The 17,545-nt window shown below is 32.8% G+C and overlaps 1 protein-coding gene across 2 annotated transcripts in view; it reads left to right on the plus strand.

The window, feature by feature from the left end:
- Nucleotides 1-17,545, plus strand: part of LOC106464265 (tyrosine-protein kinase PR2-like) — a 91,892-nt gene that overhangs the window by 43,085 nt on the left and 31,262 nt on the right. For both annotated transcript variants that reach the window (XM_013924391.2, XM_022391976.1), the window contains exons 2-3: nucleotides 2,967-3,232; nucleotides 15,587-15,790. In XM_013924391.2, coding sequence (XP_013779845.2) covers nucleotides 2,996-3,232; nucleotides 15,587-15,790 — 441 coding nt within the window. In that variant the 5' untranslated portion in view covers nucleotides 2,967-2,995. The remainder of the gene's footprint in view (nucleotides 1-2,966; nucleotides 3,233-15,586; nucleotides 15,791-17,545) is intronic.

Raw genomic sequence — 17,545 nt, forward strand, 5'->3', positions numbered from 1 at the left:
AAGATAAGTTCTCTATCATTTTTTCAATTCACAAATGATTTTGCCCGCACACTTGCATTGCCTACTAAGAAAGTTAGTTCTGGTATTCATCAGGTTAAAGTGACTTTTGTAAGTATCAAAAATCTCAGATTTCATTTGTATATTTTCTAAAACTTCATAAATATATTTCAAATGTTTGTGTTCACTAAAACTTTGTATTTTATCTGTTATTTTCTCTACCCTAACTCTATACAACATTGGTCAGTTTGACCAACCTCGTAACCACCAAGAAAACAAAAGGCAAAATTATTTTAAATTTCCCTTTTTTATCTTTCTGGAGAGACTTCAAAATGTAACATAAAACTACATTTGTTTATCTTAAGTAGCTTTAACAGTATACATCTATTAATAATTTAATTTTATTGTTTTATTGTCCATTTAACCGTGTCTAACTACTATTCATGCCATTAGAAGTTGTGAATCACTTGGGGAATGTGGAGCTCATGTTACACTATAAAATTAAGTTACCCACGAGCTGCTAGTGTGCATGCCTCAGGAAACATTTTTATATTATTATTATTTATTTTACTTAATCTAACCTTAACTGACCTAAGGAGATCCCTATTTTTTATTTTAGTTACTTTAATAATAATAAGTAAAGAATAAACATGAAAAACAAGAAATAAAGAACTTTCCCAAGTATTCTTTTTTCTTTTCTTTTTTTTGCTGTCTATTATTGATGACACTTAACCCTGCTTTTTTATACCAATGGTAGTAGTGCATTAAATAATTTTTATTTAATTACATAATGCACCAAAGAACATAGAATAATAACATGCAAAAAGCAGAGTCACAATTTTTCTGGCTTACTAACTATGCAACAAGACCTGTCACAAATTCATCCAAGTTAGCCATTGTGATTCCCGTGGGAATCAAAGTTGTATTACAAGTGAAATTGACTATTTTGTGTTCAGAATACAATGTAATAGAATATGTTATTTGATAGATGAAAACCTTGGCTTTCTATTGATTATAGATAATATATAATTAAACGTAAAAAAAAAAACTATTAATAAATCCTGAAAGGGAGGATGTGACAATAGTGTGTGGCAGGAGGGATCTGATTTTGTATTTGATAGCTCTGTAACCAAACAAAATTGACGGCTATAAAAATTATGGTTACTCTAAGCAATGACAATTTTATAGTGAGTAATTTATGTTGAATTTCATACTTTTTGGAGGGGTGATGGATAAAATAGAGAAGAGAAGATATCTAGAGAAGTTGTGTCGTGTGTGTCACACTATGGGAAATTCAGGATGTTTTTAAATATTGCCATATAAAATTAACAACTTAAAACTTGTATACTGTTAAAATATGGGTTATTAGCTAAGATTTGATGCTATAATAATTGATATAATATAAACAAAAAGTAGATTAATAAAATTTTGAATGCAAGTTACTAAAACCTTGTGACATGCACACTAAAAGACACTCATCGAGATAGGGTGAAGGAAATGGTCAAGAGTAAGACTGCATAAAAGATTGTAGCAATCCATTAGAGGAAGATTAGCAACTTTTGCTTTGAGATTTGCCATGTGATACAAATAAAATGTTTGTTCTATTTATTTGAAGGTTGTATCACCTAAATACTATTCTTTGGAATGGAAGGGGTAGACTATTTTTGATTATTTTTATACTTGTATCTTAAACCATTGCGATCCTATAACGTTGTAGTTGAGGAAAAGAGACACTGACCTTTCCATGGTTTGTTTTCTGGTTTTTATTATCTCATTGGTTAAAACTCTAAATTTTGTAAGGAGTAGACAGATGTATTGAAATAACTAAATTTTATCATCAGTACTGAAATGTATTAGTCAAAAGTATGATAAGTATGAATATCTAAAAACAAGATGCAATTAGTGTAAACAGAATATTAACAAATATTGAAAATATTGACAATAAGGTAAATATTAGAATAGGTAATATAAAACATAAGGCATCACATTTGGGATTAAGTTATCATAATTGATGAATGCAATGGAAATATCAACAGTTAAGAAATAAGAAATGAAAAAGATACTAAAAGCTGATAATGCATGACATTAAAAAGAAAGTAAAATAATATAAATTGAAGATTGGTAATAATATGGTAATTAAGTGGTAATATTGTGTAATTTGCATTTATCTATAAAATTCAGAAGGTTAGCAGTAAGAATTACAAATGAAGCTGGGCTAGAAAGTATTATGCTGAAAAAGAATCAGTTGTGTGAGCTTAACAAAGGGATACAATGTTTGTTCTTTGATAAAGTACATAACATACAAATGCTAGGCAACTAGAGGGGAAAAAAATCACTTTTTCAGGAACTTCATGATTTCCATCTTAAACTCTTGGAAAGTACCAGCATCCACTTCTTCCAACAGCAACTCATTTCATAAGCCAGTCACCCTGTTAGGAAAATAAAACTATCAACTGGAGTCTAGCCTTTCTTTCATAATATGCCTTAAACTTGTGTCTTATTGGACAAAAAAAAGTCATTTGACATCTATTATATTGATCCTCCAGGTAATCTTGTAAACTTCAATCAGATCATCTTAACCTACCCTCAAAAGATAACCCTTCCATCCCCAGAATCCTCTTTAGTTGTCCTCTTCCGAACCTTTTCCATTAAGTCAATATCCTTTTTTAGACAAGGAGACTAAAACAGTATACAGTGTTCCAAGTTAATGATTTGTTAGCTTAATTTGAACAAATAACAATTGTGTGTGTGTGTGTGTATACTAGGTTTTTCACTTTGTCTCTCATGTCAATACAAACGTTTTGGTTTAATAACATGTGGCTCACTCATAATTTCATTTGTGTACTTCCGTGTTTCTAAAGCCTAAAAGGTATTGCAGTGATTTAATGGTGAGAAAGGTAATTTGAATACATATAGTGCAATGATCTTCCTTTTTTTTGTAATATTCAAAGGATGTTTATGTTTTTCAGGAAATGAAAAAATAAACCAACAAGACAAGATGAACTCACGAACAGGGTCTTCTATCCATGGTCTTTATGAACTTCTTGTTGAGACAGAACTTGTTCATTATTACAGTGCCATTAAAAATGAACTAAAAGTGACATCTGTCAATAAGCTTAGATATGTTCAAGATGAAGAACTTGCAAACATTGGGTTCTCAAAACTGGAGCAACGACGGCTACACAGATACTTTCAGAAACATTTGCCACCTACATATATCAATAAAATTAAAAGTGTAAGAAAAGTTATTAAAAATTGTAGGTTCTTTATTGATGATGGAATTTCATTTAAAACTGTTCATAAGGGTAGTGTTACTTGGCATCAATGTTTATAAAAATGGATGCTGGTTTAGAGAAAAATAGTCCACATTTGAAAGTACCCAAACTATTTGGTATCGTCCTTTATGTGGAACAGACTAATTTAAAAAGAAACAAAAAAACAAGTAAATTATAATTATCTTCAGTTTAATAGTCAAATTATTTTTTACCCTTTTTTTTTTCCATTAGATGATATTACATATTTTTAGAGTTCTGTCACTAAAGGAGTAAAAATTAATATCAAATATGGTATTAAAATGTTGAAATTTCTAGTTTAGGAAAGTGGTTATTTAACTGAAAAATTTTGTATTTGATCCACATAGGCTAGTTTTCATGAATAATTATGAAACAATCATTGAATCTTATCAACTAAATAAAAAATGTAGATAGATAGATATATTTGACCCTTTTAGACATGTAAGAAATCTTCATAAAAAATTATTTATAAGAAGGTTATCATAAAGATGAAGCAATATATGAATGACTTATTCAAATTGATAACAATGCTTTTTGTTGCACATAAAACATAAATATTAGGTAAGAGGATCATATATTTTTTATGTCAGTATAATTCTGTTGTATGTGTGATTTATCAGTGATAAGAATTTCTTATGAATGATACTACAAAGCAAAAGCATTTTATATACAGTTTACATAGGTCTGATATCAATGGTGGAAAAATAGTGAACTTATGTTTAGGTAAATTCCAAAACTTACTTTCCTCACCTCACGTTACTGCTACAATTATTACTCGACTGTCAGGGTTTCTTCCTTTGTCCATCTAAGCATTGGTCTGATTTTTTCTCAGTTGCTACAGTCTTTTATACCCCACTTAATTGCTCTTGGCAATATTTGTTTTGTGACACTCTCTACCTATGTCAATGTGCCCACTATCCTGGTACTTTATATAAGCACCTCATTCAGATAATGCTATTACTTTTTCTTGCCAAAGCATCACTAATGGGTCTCTCAGTGCTATGATCATTCTCCGTGTTACCTAGTTGATTTTTGTAAAAAAAAAACTTCGATTGGCAAGCCGATTTATGTTATGAATTCCCAGATTATTATTTATGGCATGGAGGCAAATCAGGTCTCTTCTATCCCACCTCTAATATCTAGTGTCACACAACAATCACAACGGGGGGTCACTCTCAGTGGTCTTATTTGTAGTGAGATGGAGACATATATTGGGTTTGGTGGTGTTTCTTCAGGGTGCTCTAAGGCTGCAATTGAGGGTGATCCTGGACATTCTGGAAAGAATTTGGATTCGCTTTTTCCTGTGTCATTTATTCTATTGGCTTCTCAGTCCTCCTGTGGGACAGTGGTAAGTTTACAGACTTACAATGCTGGAATCTGTGGTTTGATTCCCTATAGTGGACACAGCAAATTGCCCGACATTCCTTTGCTCTAACAAAACAAACTCACCTGACAAAATGTTGTTCCAAACTCTAAAAAACTTTAAAAGAAATGTAAATGAGTACAATTTGGGATAAGCAGCCTCTGATTTGTTTTCTTCAGTTGGTTCATCAAGAGTGTGATGTTTTGGGTCTTTTCCCAGTTGCTTTTGAGCCTGCACCTTACTTGATAGGTGAAAGGTCTGGGAGTGAATATTTAGTTTTCTCTCCATCCAAGAACATTGTGGTTGATGCAGGGAGGTTTACTGCTCAGGTACATGAAGGGACAGCTATATCTTATTGGCCATGATTGTCGGAACTATGTATTTAGGCTACTACTGTCAGGTGGAAGCATATTCTGACTCTCAAATAATTTATCTGCTCCTCGAAATTAGGGGTTCTAAGACAGAGTTTGTAGTTAACCTGAATAAATCAATGCCCCTGGTGGGACAGAATTAACTTTATGGACTTACAACTCTAAAATCAAAGTGTTCTTATCCTTAACACTAAACTTTGTTGGATGACTCAAGAATACCAACTTCATTGATGTGAAGCTGGAACCATTGTTAGTATGCACATTGGTTTGATTTTTGGCTTCTACATTCATCCCTGTTGTCATTAGCGTCTCAACTTTTATCGGCTCCTACAGAGGGGTCATAGTTCCATCCCTATTTGAGGGTTCCAACATCAGCCCCTCGGTACATTGGTACACAGAATAGATTCTGTCCATATACAATGGTTCTGCTGCTTCATCTGAATGCTGCCAGCAGCATCGGTAATTATTCTATGCCTTCAGAGTACATGAGGGCTTGGCTACGAGGATTTCTAGATGTATGGTAACCTTAACCACAGATCCATGGGCACTACAGATCCTTGAGGCAGGATTAGTCTTTCAGTTCATATCTTCACCATCATTATCCACTCAACCTGTAGGGTTTTTTTCTACCACAGATCCTCAGATTTTGGAACTTAGTTCTATGGCTATCAGAGTTTGGTTGGTCTGGGGGTAGAGAGATAGTTGTGCTAGTTTTATAGGGTTTTTTCCCATTGGTTTTTGGGCCTAAGAAGACAGGAGATTGGAGTCCAGTCATTGATCTTTCTCATCTATATCAATGCCTAGATTCTCCAAATTTCAAAAGTGACTCATTCCTCAATCTGAGTTGCCATTTTTTACTACAATTGAGAATTTCCAACTTTGTTGTAGTCAGCTCCTATCTGCACATTGCCATAGTGGTGGCATTCCACCACTCTCAGCATTTTTTTGTGCACAAGGGTCGGGTACTACAGTTCAGGGTGTTTAATTCAGACTAGCATTAGCACCACACAGGTTCTGCAAAATTTTACAAGCTTTTTCTCATCACCTCCATTCCCTCACCCTGTGCACACACCATTCCATGTCAACTGTCAGAACGTCACACCTGGCTTCTACTTTCAGAAACAACCAAGGCTGGCTTCATTTTCAGAGCTGAGACATCTATTCTTGCTCCAACCCAATATGTCGTCAGTTTGGGTATTTTTTTTTCATTACTTATCTCAGTCAGGTTCTGCTGACTCCCATCCGGCTCCGTGTTATGGAACAGGAAGCCCAACTTTTACTCACCTCTCCTTCTCCCACTGCACAGATGTTTCTTTCTTTTTTGAGAATGTGGGTATCACTCAATTCCCTCATGCTTTTGGAATGAGTGCACAAGAGATCCTTTCAGTGGTCTTTATGCAACCAAGGGATCATAAACATTGAATCATTGGATTCCCTAGTTTCCTTATTCTGGATCCTTCTTCGATCTTGAGGGGTTGTTAAGTCAGGACACTACTGAGATATGGATTCCTCTTCTGCCACCTCGTCCAGAGATCCATTTCTTCATGAATACCTTACTTCAGGGATGGAGTGCATATTCCAACAGTCAGAAATTCCAGGGCTACACATGGATGAGAAGGCTTCCCTACTCAATGCTTTAGTCCTTCTTGCTCTTCAAAAGGCAATGCCTCATGGTTTAGGCTTATTAAGGTTTTAACTTCTGCAGTACCTTTAGGAGTGCCAGGAGTGCCCATCTCTTCCACTTTCTATTTGGCCATCTCTGTGGAGGCAGCCATGATCTGACATGGTACACCTGGCTATCCAAAAGTTCAAGCTTCAGGCATGGAGGTTATGCAGTCCTTAGCATGGTGTTGGTGTTTAATTTCTAAGGTTGCCATGTATCTGTCTCAGTCTTTGCTTAGTCCCGTGATGGATATTTATCAACAGAAATGACACACATATCAGCAATGGTCTATTGAGAGGAGGTTGAGCCCACTTCGATCTGAAGTGCCAACCATAACTGGTATATTGACCTGGCTCTTTGGCAAGTGTTTTGCATCTTCCACAATCTTCCTGTATAAGGTGGCCTTATTGACTACCGTTCGATACTTGAGACAAACATTCTTTGAGTCCCCAGTACTATCCAGATTCTTAAAGTCGCTTTGGGTCCTTTGTCCCAAATGACCATTCCAGTTACCTAACTGGTAAATTAAGGTTGCATTAAATGCCCTTACTCAACACCTGTTTGTGACCTTAGTCTCATATGCAATGTATCACCTTTACCTGAAGGTTTACTTTTCATAACTACTGACCTACAGACATTACTGGTCGGAGTGGTTTGCTCTGATTGTCCATAGGACACTTTATCATTCTACCTACGTCCTAAGACCGATTCTTCTTACCTAAGACACTGTCAGTCTGGGAAAAGGATAAGCCCTTTTCATCAATTCATCTGTTAATACTTCTCACTTCCATAACCAATTAGATTTCAATTGTTGTTATGTTCAGTGAAGGTCTTGAAGGTTTTGCTGCCCACACTAATGCCTTTAAAGATGCTAGACAATCAATTTTTATTCATTGGGATCATTCAGTTTCCCAGACATTGTTCATACTGGTATGTGGACCTCCCCAATACTTTGATCTCACATTATTTGCATGATCTGGCAGTATTTTCATCTGAGGGTTTTCAACTACCCCCTGTAGCTATCTTAACCACTTCCACTAGATTATACAGAGGGGTAAGTATTTCCATTGCTACGCTTGCCTATTCTTTACTTTTCAGGTCTTTTACCTCATTTTACCTCCCTCCACCTGTCATTATAGTATCTATCTCATATAAGTGTTTGACCAAGACAGAATGGCCTAAAGTTCTAGTCACATTACACATTCTAATGTTCTGCCCACTTGGACTTTCTTGAGTCCTTTGCTATACTATCCGAGTGCATGAAACTAAAACTATTGGGTGAAGAGTTTTCCCTGTCCAACTGTGTGCTGTTTCACTAGGTGACCCTCCAGTCTTGTGAAAGTCACTCCCAGTGAGCTTTTCCTTTCTGTTACAATTTCAGAAACGAGCTCATCTTTGTAATTGGTCAACCCCACCCCCCCTCCATCATTTTTAGTGTGGGATTCTAGCTTTTAGTGATACAGAGAAGCAAGTAATGTTTGTGAAGTTAACATTTTCATCAGTTATAAATATACTTTAAATAGATATTTACTTCTCTGCATCACTTCCCACCCTTCCTCCCCACTTCCAGTGCATTTGATTTGCTTTATCAAGAATGAGCCTATAATCGTGTGCTAGTGTTCACAGGGATTGGTGGTAGGCTACACTATTATGACAGGTATGTCATAGGTGCAGTTCACATAGGCTCATGTATGGGTGGAATTTTGTTCAAGGCTGTTGCATATGAGATAATAGCTGTTAGTGAAAATAGATAAGTATTTGTCTGAAATGCATTTTCATTTAAGAAAAATGTTAACTTTCTTCTGTCCCTTTGTATGTCTTTGCCTGCTTCTAATGACTGATGTTGAAAGTCAAACTCCTTTTCAAGTACAGTCTTAACATGTTTGAAGGATATTTGAGAATCCCTTGACCTGTTTCTATCCTTATGTCTTAAATATTTTTGTTAAAACTTGTCATGGTGTGGGACTGTCTCCTCTCATCATATACTTATGGATGTCTACATGCAAGCATAGGAAATGTTCTGGGTAAGCAGGTTTGAGAATGGTTTTCTTTCAAGGCAGTTTAATTGTTTGTTGTTTCTAAACAGATATGAAAAGTTTTAATTAAATTGTTTTTCTGCTTTGATCATTTTATCTTGGTCAATGGAAATGTTAAGATAGCCTTGTTTCAACAAGCTTCAGATCATAGTCTACTGGAGTGATGTTGAGTGTGTGTGCCATATTTCAGGTAGTGCTAATTTTATGATGGCCATACTTCTTATTCATGTTGGATCCTGCATATTGATTGTTTATTATACTCATAGGTCATCCATTGAATGTGGTATTGTAGCTGATTGTATTTACCTCAGATTTCTCTTTAACTTGTCTAAATAATTTTTTGTCCCTTGGTTCAAAAACTTGCCAATATAATGGGCTTCCGAGTAGATTACACATTTTCTGTTTATTTTTTCTCTGCTTAATTTTTATCTAGATATCCATTCAAAAACTTGGGGATGTGCTCTACCAGATGCTTTTGTTGGCCTTGATATGATTTATTCAAACTGATTTTCAGTTGTGGAACTAGCTGTGTGTGGTAAAATCACTGGTACAAGATTTTTGCATTTGAAGGACTCTACTACATTATTCTTTCATCCCTCTTTTGTTTCTGACTCTCTAGGAGTTTACAAGGATTATATGATATAAGATCTTTTTGTTGTTTGACATTTTTGATTCTGTGGTTTGTATCTCCCTACTTTAGGACTTTTGTATCAGTTCATAGTTGTAAGAGTTTCGAATAGCAACTTAATAATTTTCTCACTGAGTGACATTCACCTCTAGCAAGGTTTTTTTTATTTTAAATTGGTAACTCACCTACTTTGGGTTGACTAGTCACAGTGATTGTTATCCACAAGCATCACTGTGACTAGTCTACTAGGTTACTCTAGGTGAATGGTATATTAGATATTGCATGATCTTTGGTGTTTTCTCTGTTGCTTCTCATTCCTCCTGTCTTTGTACTGATGAAAAAAAAATAGTGAGATTTACTGTTTTGTGGGATAACCTCATAATTTTGTAGGTTCTGGCTCTTAAAAAAGATATTTAATTCTTTCACATCTGAATAGGTGCAGTCTACCTTGCAGGCAAAATTGCACCATTGCATTAAAATATTATAGAAAGTAGACTGACAGTAATTTTCCTCACATTTTAACTGTTCAATGAAAAATGTTTTATTTGTTTAATTTCATACAGAATAATAAAATAAAAAATCACAATTTTGATTTTGTTTTGACTTTAGCCTGCTCCTAATGAAGTTATTAGTGTTTGTGAATTTCTTGATAGTAAATGGGTTTGAAAAAAGTAATGTTAATTTTAGTTTAAATGTAGAATTTTATCAGTTATTAGCCATATGCTATTTATTAGCCCCTGTTGTCTTGGTGAAATGTAATTGCATATACCTTATATTTGAGAAATTATAAGTTACTGTTCTAAACACATCATGAAAGTTTTTTTCCATTCATTTGAACTGTAAAAGCCAATAAGGCTTCTTGTTCAACAGAGATATGCATAGAGACCAGAACAAAGTGACCAAAACTTAACTTGGTGATATGTTCCTAGAATTTCACTGTTTTTGAACAACTTTTGCTACAATTACAGTCTTGAATTTGTTTTAAAGCTTGCTTTATAATTTTATACTTCCCTTAAACTGGTTCAGGTGTTGAACGAGGCTCTGTGTGTTCTTACTTGACATCAAACTGATCTGGACTTTGGAGAGCTTACCTCAGTACATTCTGTGTGAGGCTGGATATATATGAAAGGTTTTGCCTAAATTGTTGCATTATTATGATGTATGTGTATAATTCAGGATGCATCATGTGTATCCACAAATTTTTTTTAGTGTGTAGCATTTCTTTACTATCTGCACTCCCCAAGATTTTAAAGTTTTTTGAAGTGACATTTTTTTCACAGTCCTGTAAACAGTGGTGAAGGATGGATGACTGATTATATGCTGTATTTTGTGCATGCTCTTTAATACATTAGCTTAGACAACATATTGTAGAGCCCATATAGCCAAGGTTACACTTGGGACTGTAAATTTATATATGATAAAAGAATGATGCATTATAGGAATCCTGTCTTTATATTTGTATTTGTGTTATTATTTTAAATTTTATCAAACATTATTTTTCAATTGCGTATAAAATGATTGCCACAAAATGTTTTCACAGTTCTATCTCATATTTTTTGAATTTGGGAACACATCAGACATCAATTGTATGCCTCCCTCAAGTTTTTGGATAGTATATGACACTTATTGCAACAGGTTTAGCACTCCTTTCATTTGCACCCACAGCACTTCATCATATGGTGGAAAATGAAGTCTAAATATAATTACTAATAAAAAAAATACAATGAATAGTGTTAGGAAATTATAAAACATTCAATAAAAAAAGAGATATCTGAATAAAGCAAGGGAGGATGAGTTGGAATTTCTATTGAACCTTGAATTTTGATTCTTATTGTTCAAACTTTCTTTTATCAACAATTCATGATCATTACATCCATAAATTAAAAACAAAAAATGTTCTAAGGAAATGCTATGAGAGGATATTTTGTTGTGAGAATATATAGGAGAGTTAGGTGGAGTTTGAGATTTAAGTCCAGTTTTGTTAGAAACTCCCATGTGTTCCAAGGCATGAATTTTTAAATGGTGAGAAAAGTCTTGCCAATGTAGGTGGCTTTACAGCTAACACATGTATATTTATATACGACCTATGAATTTTGTCAATGTGTTCAAACACTTCAGTTCTCAACACCATGATATGAAATTTACTTGTTAAATTTAAAATCAAAACATTTTTTTTTACTTGATGTTCAAGTTCAAAAAACCAAACAACAAATTTAGCACCTTTGTTTACGGAAAGAAACTTTTACTGGTTTGTACACGCGCTTTGAAAGTTTTCTGCCTAAATCATGCAAACTAAACTTAGTCTTAACTCATCTTCACAGGGGTACTCAATCTGCTTGTATTGCACCTCGATTCATAATGAAATAACTTTCCTTCCTCCTTACTAGGAAAGTTAACAAGTAACTTTCTTATTAAGAAAATAACTCTACTGATTAGTATCCTATCATATTCCAAATTTCCTTTAACACTTGTTATTCCTTACCTTGGAAAACAAAGTCTTATTGTTAAAACTCAACTCAACAAGCTAGTCGGGTCCTTCTTCCCTCACATTAAACTCCATATTGCCTTCCAGTCGTCACTTCATAACAGAAGCTTTTTTTTAGAACCAAAGACCTTTTACTTTCACTACTACATTCAAAGGTTTTATATAAATGTACATGTATTAACTGTAAAGCCACCTACATTGGCAAAAATTCTTACCATTTACAAATACATGTGTTAGATATACACGACTCCTCATTTGGGGTTTAATATGAGAGTATTATTTAGCTTATATTGTATGAGCATTACAGTGAGTTATTTTTAGAAGTGTTAGTTATGGCAAGTCTGCTTACCTAACTATTTACGAATCATTTGTTGTGTAGCTCAATTGTCATGAGTTGATGTCATGTTACTTGAACCTTTTGAATTTTTCTCATTGCTTTAAATGAGTGTTGTTATATCATAATGTCTCGTAGTTTGTAGAAAGTTCTAGGTCTCAGTTGGGCAACTTTTATATATATATATAGGCAATGAAGTTAGTGATGTAAGATAATCTAACGAAAGTGAAAGTAAGACAAAGTTAGTTAGATATATAGTCAAGTAAATGTAGGCTGTGCTTGTAAGTTTATTCATAAAGAGTGTATAGTAGTGATAATAGAGTAGAGAAAAATAATTCTTGTCAATTGGGTTCTAAAGTAACTTAACCAGCCTGTGTGGACTTTGATGAAAAGGAAACAGTTTATGAAAATTCTGGATACAACTGTGATAATCAGTAGTGTCATGAATTTTTATATGTACGTTTGACTTGTTTTGAATATATTATTTTAAAACAAGTGGATTATGTGATGTCTGTTTATTGTTGAAAGGTATTGCCAACAAGTCACTGACACCTACTGTAAAGAGTCTGGCCCTGTAAAACCTGACAATGTACCTATGTAGGTATTTTGGTTTAAAAACTTTCAGGTCCTGAAAGGTAACCAGGGGTAGTCAGAAACTGTTGTTTGTCTTTGCCCTGCTTGCAGAATTAAGGTTTATTCTTTTAGTGAATGTAGTAGATTTTGAGCTTATGGCCTAGATGTTAAATAACTTGATTAGTATTTACTAGCAGGGTGTGAAGATTATTAACTCGTAGTTTGTTGAGTGACACCCCCAACTAATCTGTGTGGTAAGCATGGATAATGAAATACCTCAAGGTATCCAGGAACCTGCAAATGTCTCATGCTGAGAAAAGGAAGTTGCTGTGAAGAAGGAGGCTTGAAGTGTTGATATAGAAACATGATGTGGACATTCATATAGACTAAAGTTGTGACAAAAGCAACAAAATATACAAAACATGGAAATTAGAGAATTTTTAGTCAACTTGAAATTGTTTTAATGCAACATATTACATTTTGTGTAGTATTTATATTCAGAGAGGATTACCTTATTATGTATTGGTTAGAGTTCAGGTACTTATTCTTATTTCTTTACTGGTTCTTTTAAGTTTGTGGAATGGTCCATTTTCAGAGCTGGGATCAAAGAATCTAAGTTTCGAGGTGAAATTTTGGTTTAGGTTGGAGCTGTTTTGTTCAATTAAGATACGTAGCTTCCGATGTTTGATTCTTTGTTTAAAATCACAGCATTTTGTATAGATATACTGTGGATTTTTTGAGTTGCAGTTGTGGTAAATACAAGTATGGATTTCTTTTTTATTTTGTTCGGTGAATCTGGTTTCCAATTTTCTTCTGGTTTCTCTGATGTAGAATTCTGGACATTTACTGCACATTATTTTATAAATTGATATTAAAATTATGTGCTGAAACTAACAATGAAACACTTTTTGATATAATAACTGCCAGACTCGTGAACATTCAAAGTGACTTCGTTATATGTGCAAAACAAACAAAGATGGATGATTTTTTATGAAATATATTTTGTGTCAGTTTGTAATATTTTATATGTATGTAATAAGAGTGTGATATGTGGATGTTCATGAAATAAATGTGATTAATGAATAAATTATTTTATGTAAAACACAAACAAAGCAATTTAAAGTTATCTTTATTGAACTGTTATCCACCATAACTATTAGTATATAGTGTACCAATTTGCTACGTTATCTGACTACCTATACAGTATATAAACCATTATGCTCAACCCATGGGAATAGCAACTGGCACAGCTTGAACTCGGTCCTTCATTACTTGCTTATTGATCCTTTGAATAATGACTTCCTGTCAGATGCAACTTTTTTATCATGGAGATAGGTCGGTCATATCTAAGAGGGACTACTGTATGAACAAAAAAACAAAGCTGCAATAGAAATTCAAACTCATTCCCCTTTGCTCTATTCAGATAGCTTTTTTATTAATAATTTATACTTAAGATTGTTCAATTTGTTATTTGATAGTTTTGCTGAAGATGGAATATATTTAATTCTGAAACATTCATTAAAGATGCATATAATTGTTGCTGTGGCTTTACAATTTATTATCACATATTATCAACCACTATGCACTTGCAGATGTTGTTGGGGATGAGGATGTTGACTGCATGTCTTTCTTGGACACTTGGTTTTAACTGCACTTCAAGGCACTTGGTAGTTGATATGGAAGTTGTTCATGAGCAATCTTTTTTTCTATCAATCTCAACGTCAATAAGTTTGAGTACTTGTTGTGGGATGTTTTTTGCAGTAGAACTTCATACTCTCTTAATTGTTTCTATAAATTTGCTCATAGCATGAGCTAATCATAAATAATAAGATGAGGATATTCCATGTTAAGTAGTGCTTTTCCAACCTGAATGTTACCTGCATGAGCCACAGCCAAAGTATAGACCTTTTGTTGTTTCAAAATGTCAATAGTATCACTGAAAATATTAGCCAGAAGTGTTAAATTCAGTCTTGGATTCAATATCCTCAAAAAGAATTTGTTCAAGAGATACAAACACCAATTATTGAACAGGTTTCTCTTTATATCTATTCATCCACTCAACAACATTGTCAATGACTCATGAAGACTACAACAATTTGTTCTCTTTCTTCAAAGAGAATTTATGATACAGAATCATAAAAGAAATTCATAAGTAGACCTTTATTTATGAAAATACTGCTTATAAAATTTGTCTTCAGTAAAACCAAGTGATGTACATCTTGAATATAGAGCTTTTTCTAGGAATCTTTCAATTTCCTGTTCCAATATGATGGTACATCAAGGAAATTCATACTGAATATGACTGTAAGAGTAGTCTGATGAATTGTATAACAATCATTTAGTTGTGCCTGTGATGCCAAATCTGTCAAACAGCCAGGTAGAAAAAGACTTCTGATCCTCTAAAATTTCCTTGTCATTCTTATCTTTCTTTAGAAAAGAAGGAAAACAAATTTGTAATACAATTGTTGATAGTTAATTGATTATCAGCTGTTTTAGCATGCAATATTATATTCACTTTATAGATTATAAAAAAAAATATAAAAAAACATGCTAATTACAATGTAAGAAACAATTTCATGATACTGGTAGCTCTTTATATGAGATATAATTAGAGGCTACTGTGTAAGTAGGAGAAAATTATTATAAAAATGTAAGTTTGAATATTACCATCTTAAATTAATGATAGAGGTGTAAATTATTGACATGTATTATTAAGCAGGACTTTTTAACTTCTAGAAGTATAGAAATAAGAAATGAAACAAATTCTATCTATGCCATATGCTCATTCATTTTATGTGTATATGTAGGATAGGTTTAAAAGTTGTTTTTTTTCTTTTTCATAGAAAATCCTGTCAAAATCTAAAGAAGAATGTGATCGAACCTCTACAAATTTGTCAGGATTAAATATCAACAAAATTTCAAGTCCTATCTCCCTGTCTACTGACAGGGTAATTGCTATTGACAACATTGAAATAATAAAAGATATTGGAGTTGGCATGTTTGGTGTTGTAAAGCAAGGGATCTGGTACAATGAACATGATGTTAAAGTAAGTACACTTTTTCCCCCTATACTATACTAACTCCGTTACAGTAAATATAAAAAAACAGTTGTATTTTATGCCAGTGAAGGACATTGACATTTGGATGCTTTTATCCACTTTATCACAAGCATGAATTATATTAAACAAATACTACCAAACAGATACATTATATATTTTTTTTGTATGATTAGTAAATCATAACATCATCACTAACACAATACAATATGTAATTTCACACTTTGGTCTTGGCATGTATTTACACTTGAACCTTTTAAAGATTCAATGTATGTACACAGTAACATTTAAAATAAAATATGTTTTTCCAATACACTAAACTACTGCATTAATGTATCACATTCTTCTGTAACACTATATTAAAATATTTTAATTGAAAAAATTTATTACTGTATACAGAATTTATTGTTACAAATTTGGTATAAATATTTTCTGGAAAAAGCTCTTATAGTCATACAAAATAATTTTCCTTAAAAGAAAATGACTTAAACTATTTAGTGTGGAAGATTAACATACGTTAAAGTTTACACTGATACTATAATACTGTTTATTTCCAATGTTTTGTAGAGTTAGGTGATTAGTGGAATATGATAATCAGTTATTCTCACATGAAATTTCAATAGTTAGAATGATTGAGAACACTAATAATTGGAAACCACAATTTTGATTACTTGTTTATTTTTGTGACATTAATTCATGTAATTGTAATTTATTGAGTTAATTGCCCAGCTCTTCTGTCTTACATATTTTCTTAGTTTATTGTACATCATTTGTTAAAATGTAGTTGTATCTTTCAATAGGATTTTTATGGTAATACAGCCTGTGTTATATATCAATTTTGTGTTAATTATGATAACTTATAAATAGGTGCATTTTCTTAGATATTAAGATTACAGCAAAACTTCAATTTAGAAGCAACAATGCAGCAGTAAATTGATTTATGGATAAGACTTTATCATATTAGTATAACTTATGAAAAATGTCTTAACTGTATAAAACTGTATTACCACATTGAAACAAATAAAAATAGGTAAGGATGGTTTATGTTGTGGGTAATTTAGTGTTTAAACAAGCTTGATTAAGTGTGTTTAAAAGTATTTATTTTGCTGATTCAAGATACCAAGAAGATCAAAGAATGCAAGATAAAATGCAATTATCAAAGAGTACATCATCCTTCTCAAACAACAATCAAGTGTATTTTCACAAGAAAATTTAAATTAAGGTTATATATATATACACACACACACACACATAACATATAATACACATCTATTAGTGGTATAAATATACCAAAACAATATGGTCTTTTTCTGTATGGAACCTGTCAACTAGAAAAACACTTACAAAAAGGAGTTTGTTTTAATCTCAAGGTGAATGCATCTGTTTAGAGCTCAGTTTTTAGTTTTTCAAAAGAATACTTTGGTAAAACCTTTTTACACCTACTTCAGAACCAAACACAGTGTACAACTTTTAGATTAAAACACATACATACAACATGCACAAATCATAATGTGATATGATTATACAAGCATATCATCTTATGGAATGCAACAGTGCACTTTAATACTTGTACTACACATCACTGAAAAACACAATGCAAGTTTTGTAAGTTTTGCATCCCTTTTGATTTTAAACTAACTTTATGCCTGTGTAGTTTTTCCTTTTATGTGTTTCAAGAGCCTTACTAAGGATTTATAAATGCATATTTAGCTCTTTGTATGTTTGCATATGCACTTGTAAGTAATA

Source organism: Limulus polyphemus, unplaced genomic scaffold (assembly GCF_000517525.1).
Source record: "Limulus polyphemus unplaced genomic scaffold, Limulus_polyphemus-2.1.2 Scaffold1602, whole genome shotgun sequence".
Taxonomy (NCBI): domain Eukaryota; kingdom Metazoa; phylum Arthropoda; class Merostomata; order Xiphosura; family Limulidae; genus Limulus; species Limulus polyphemus.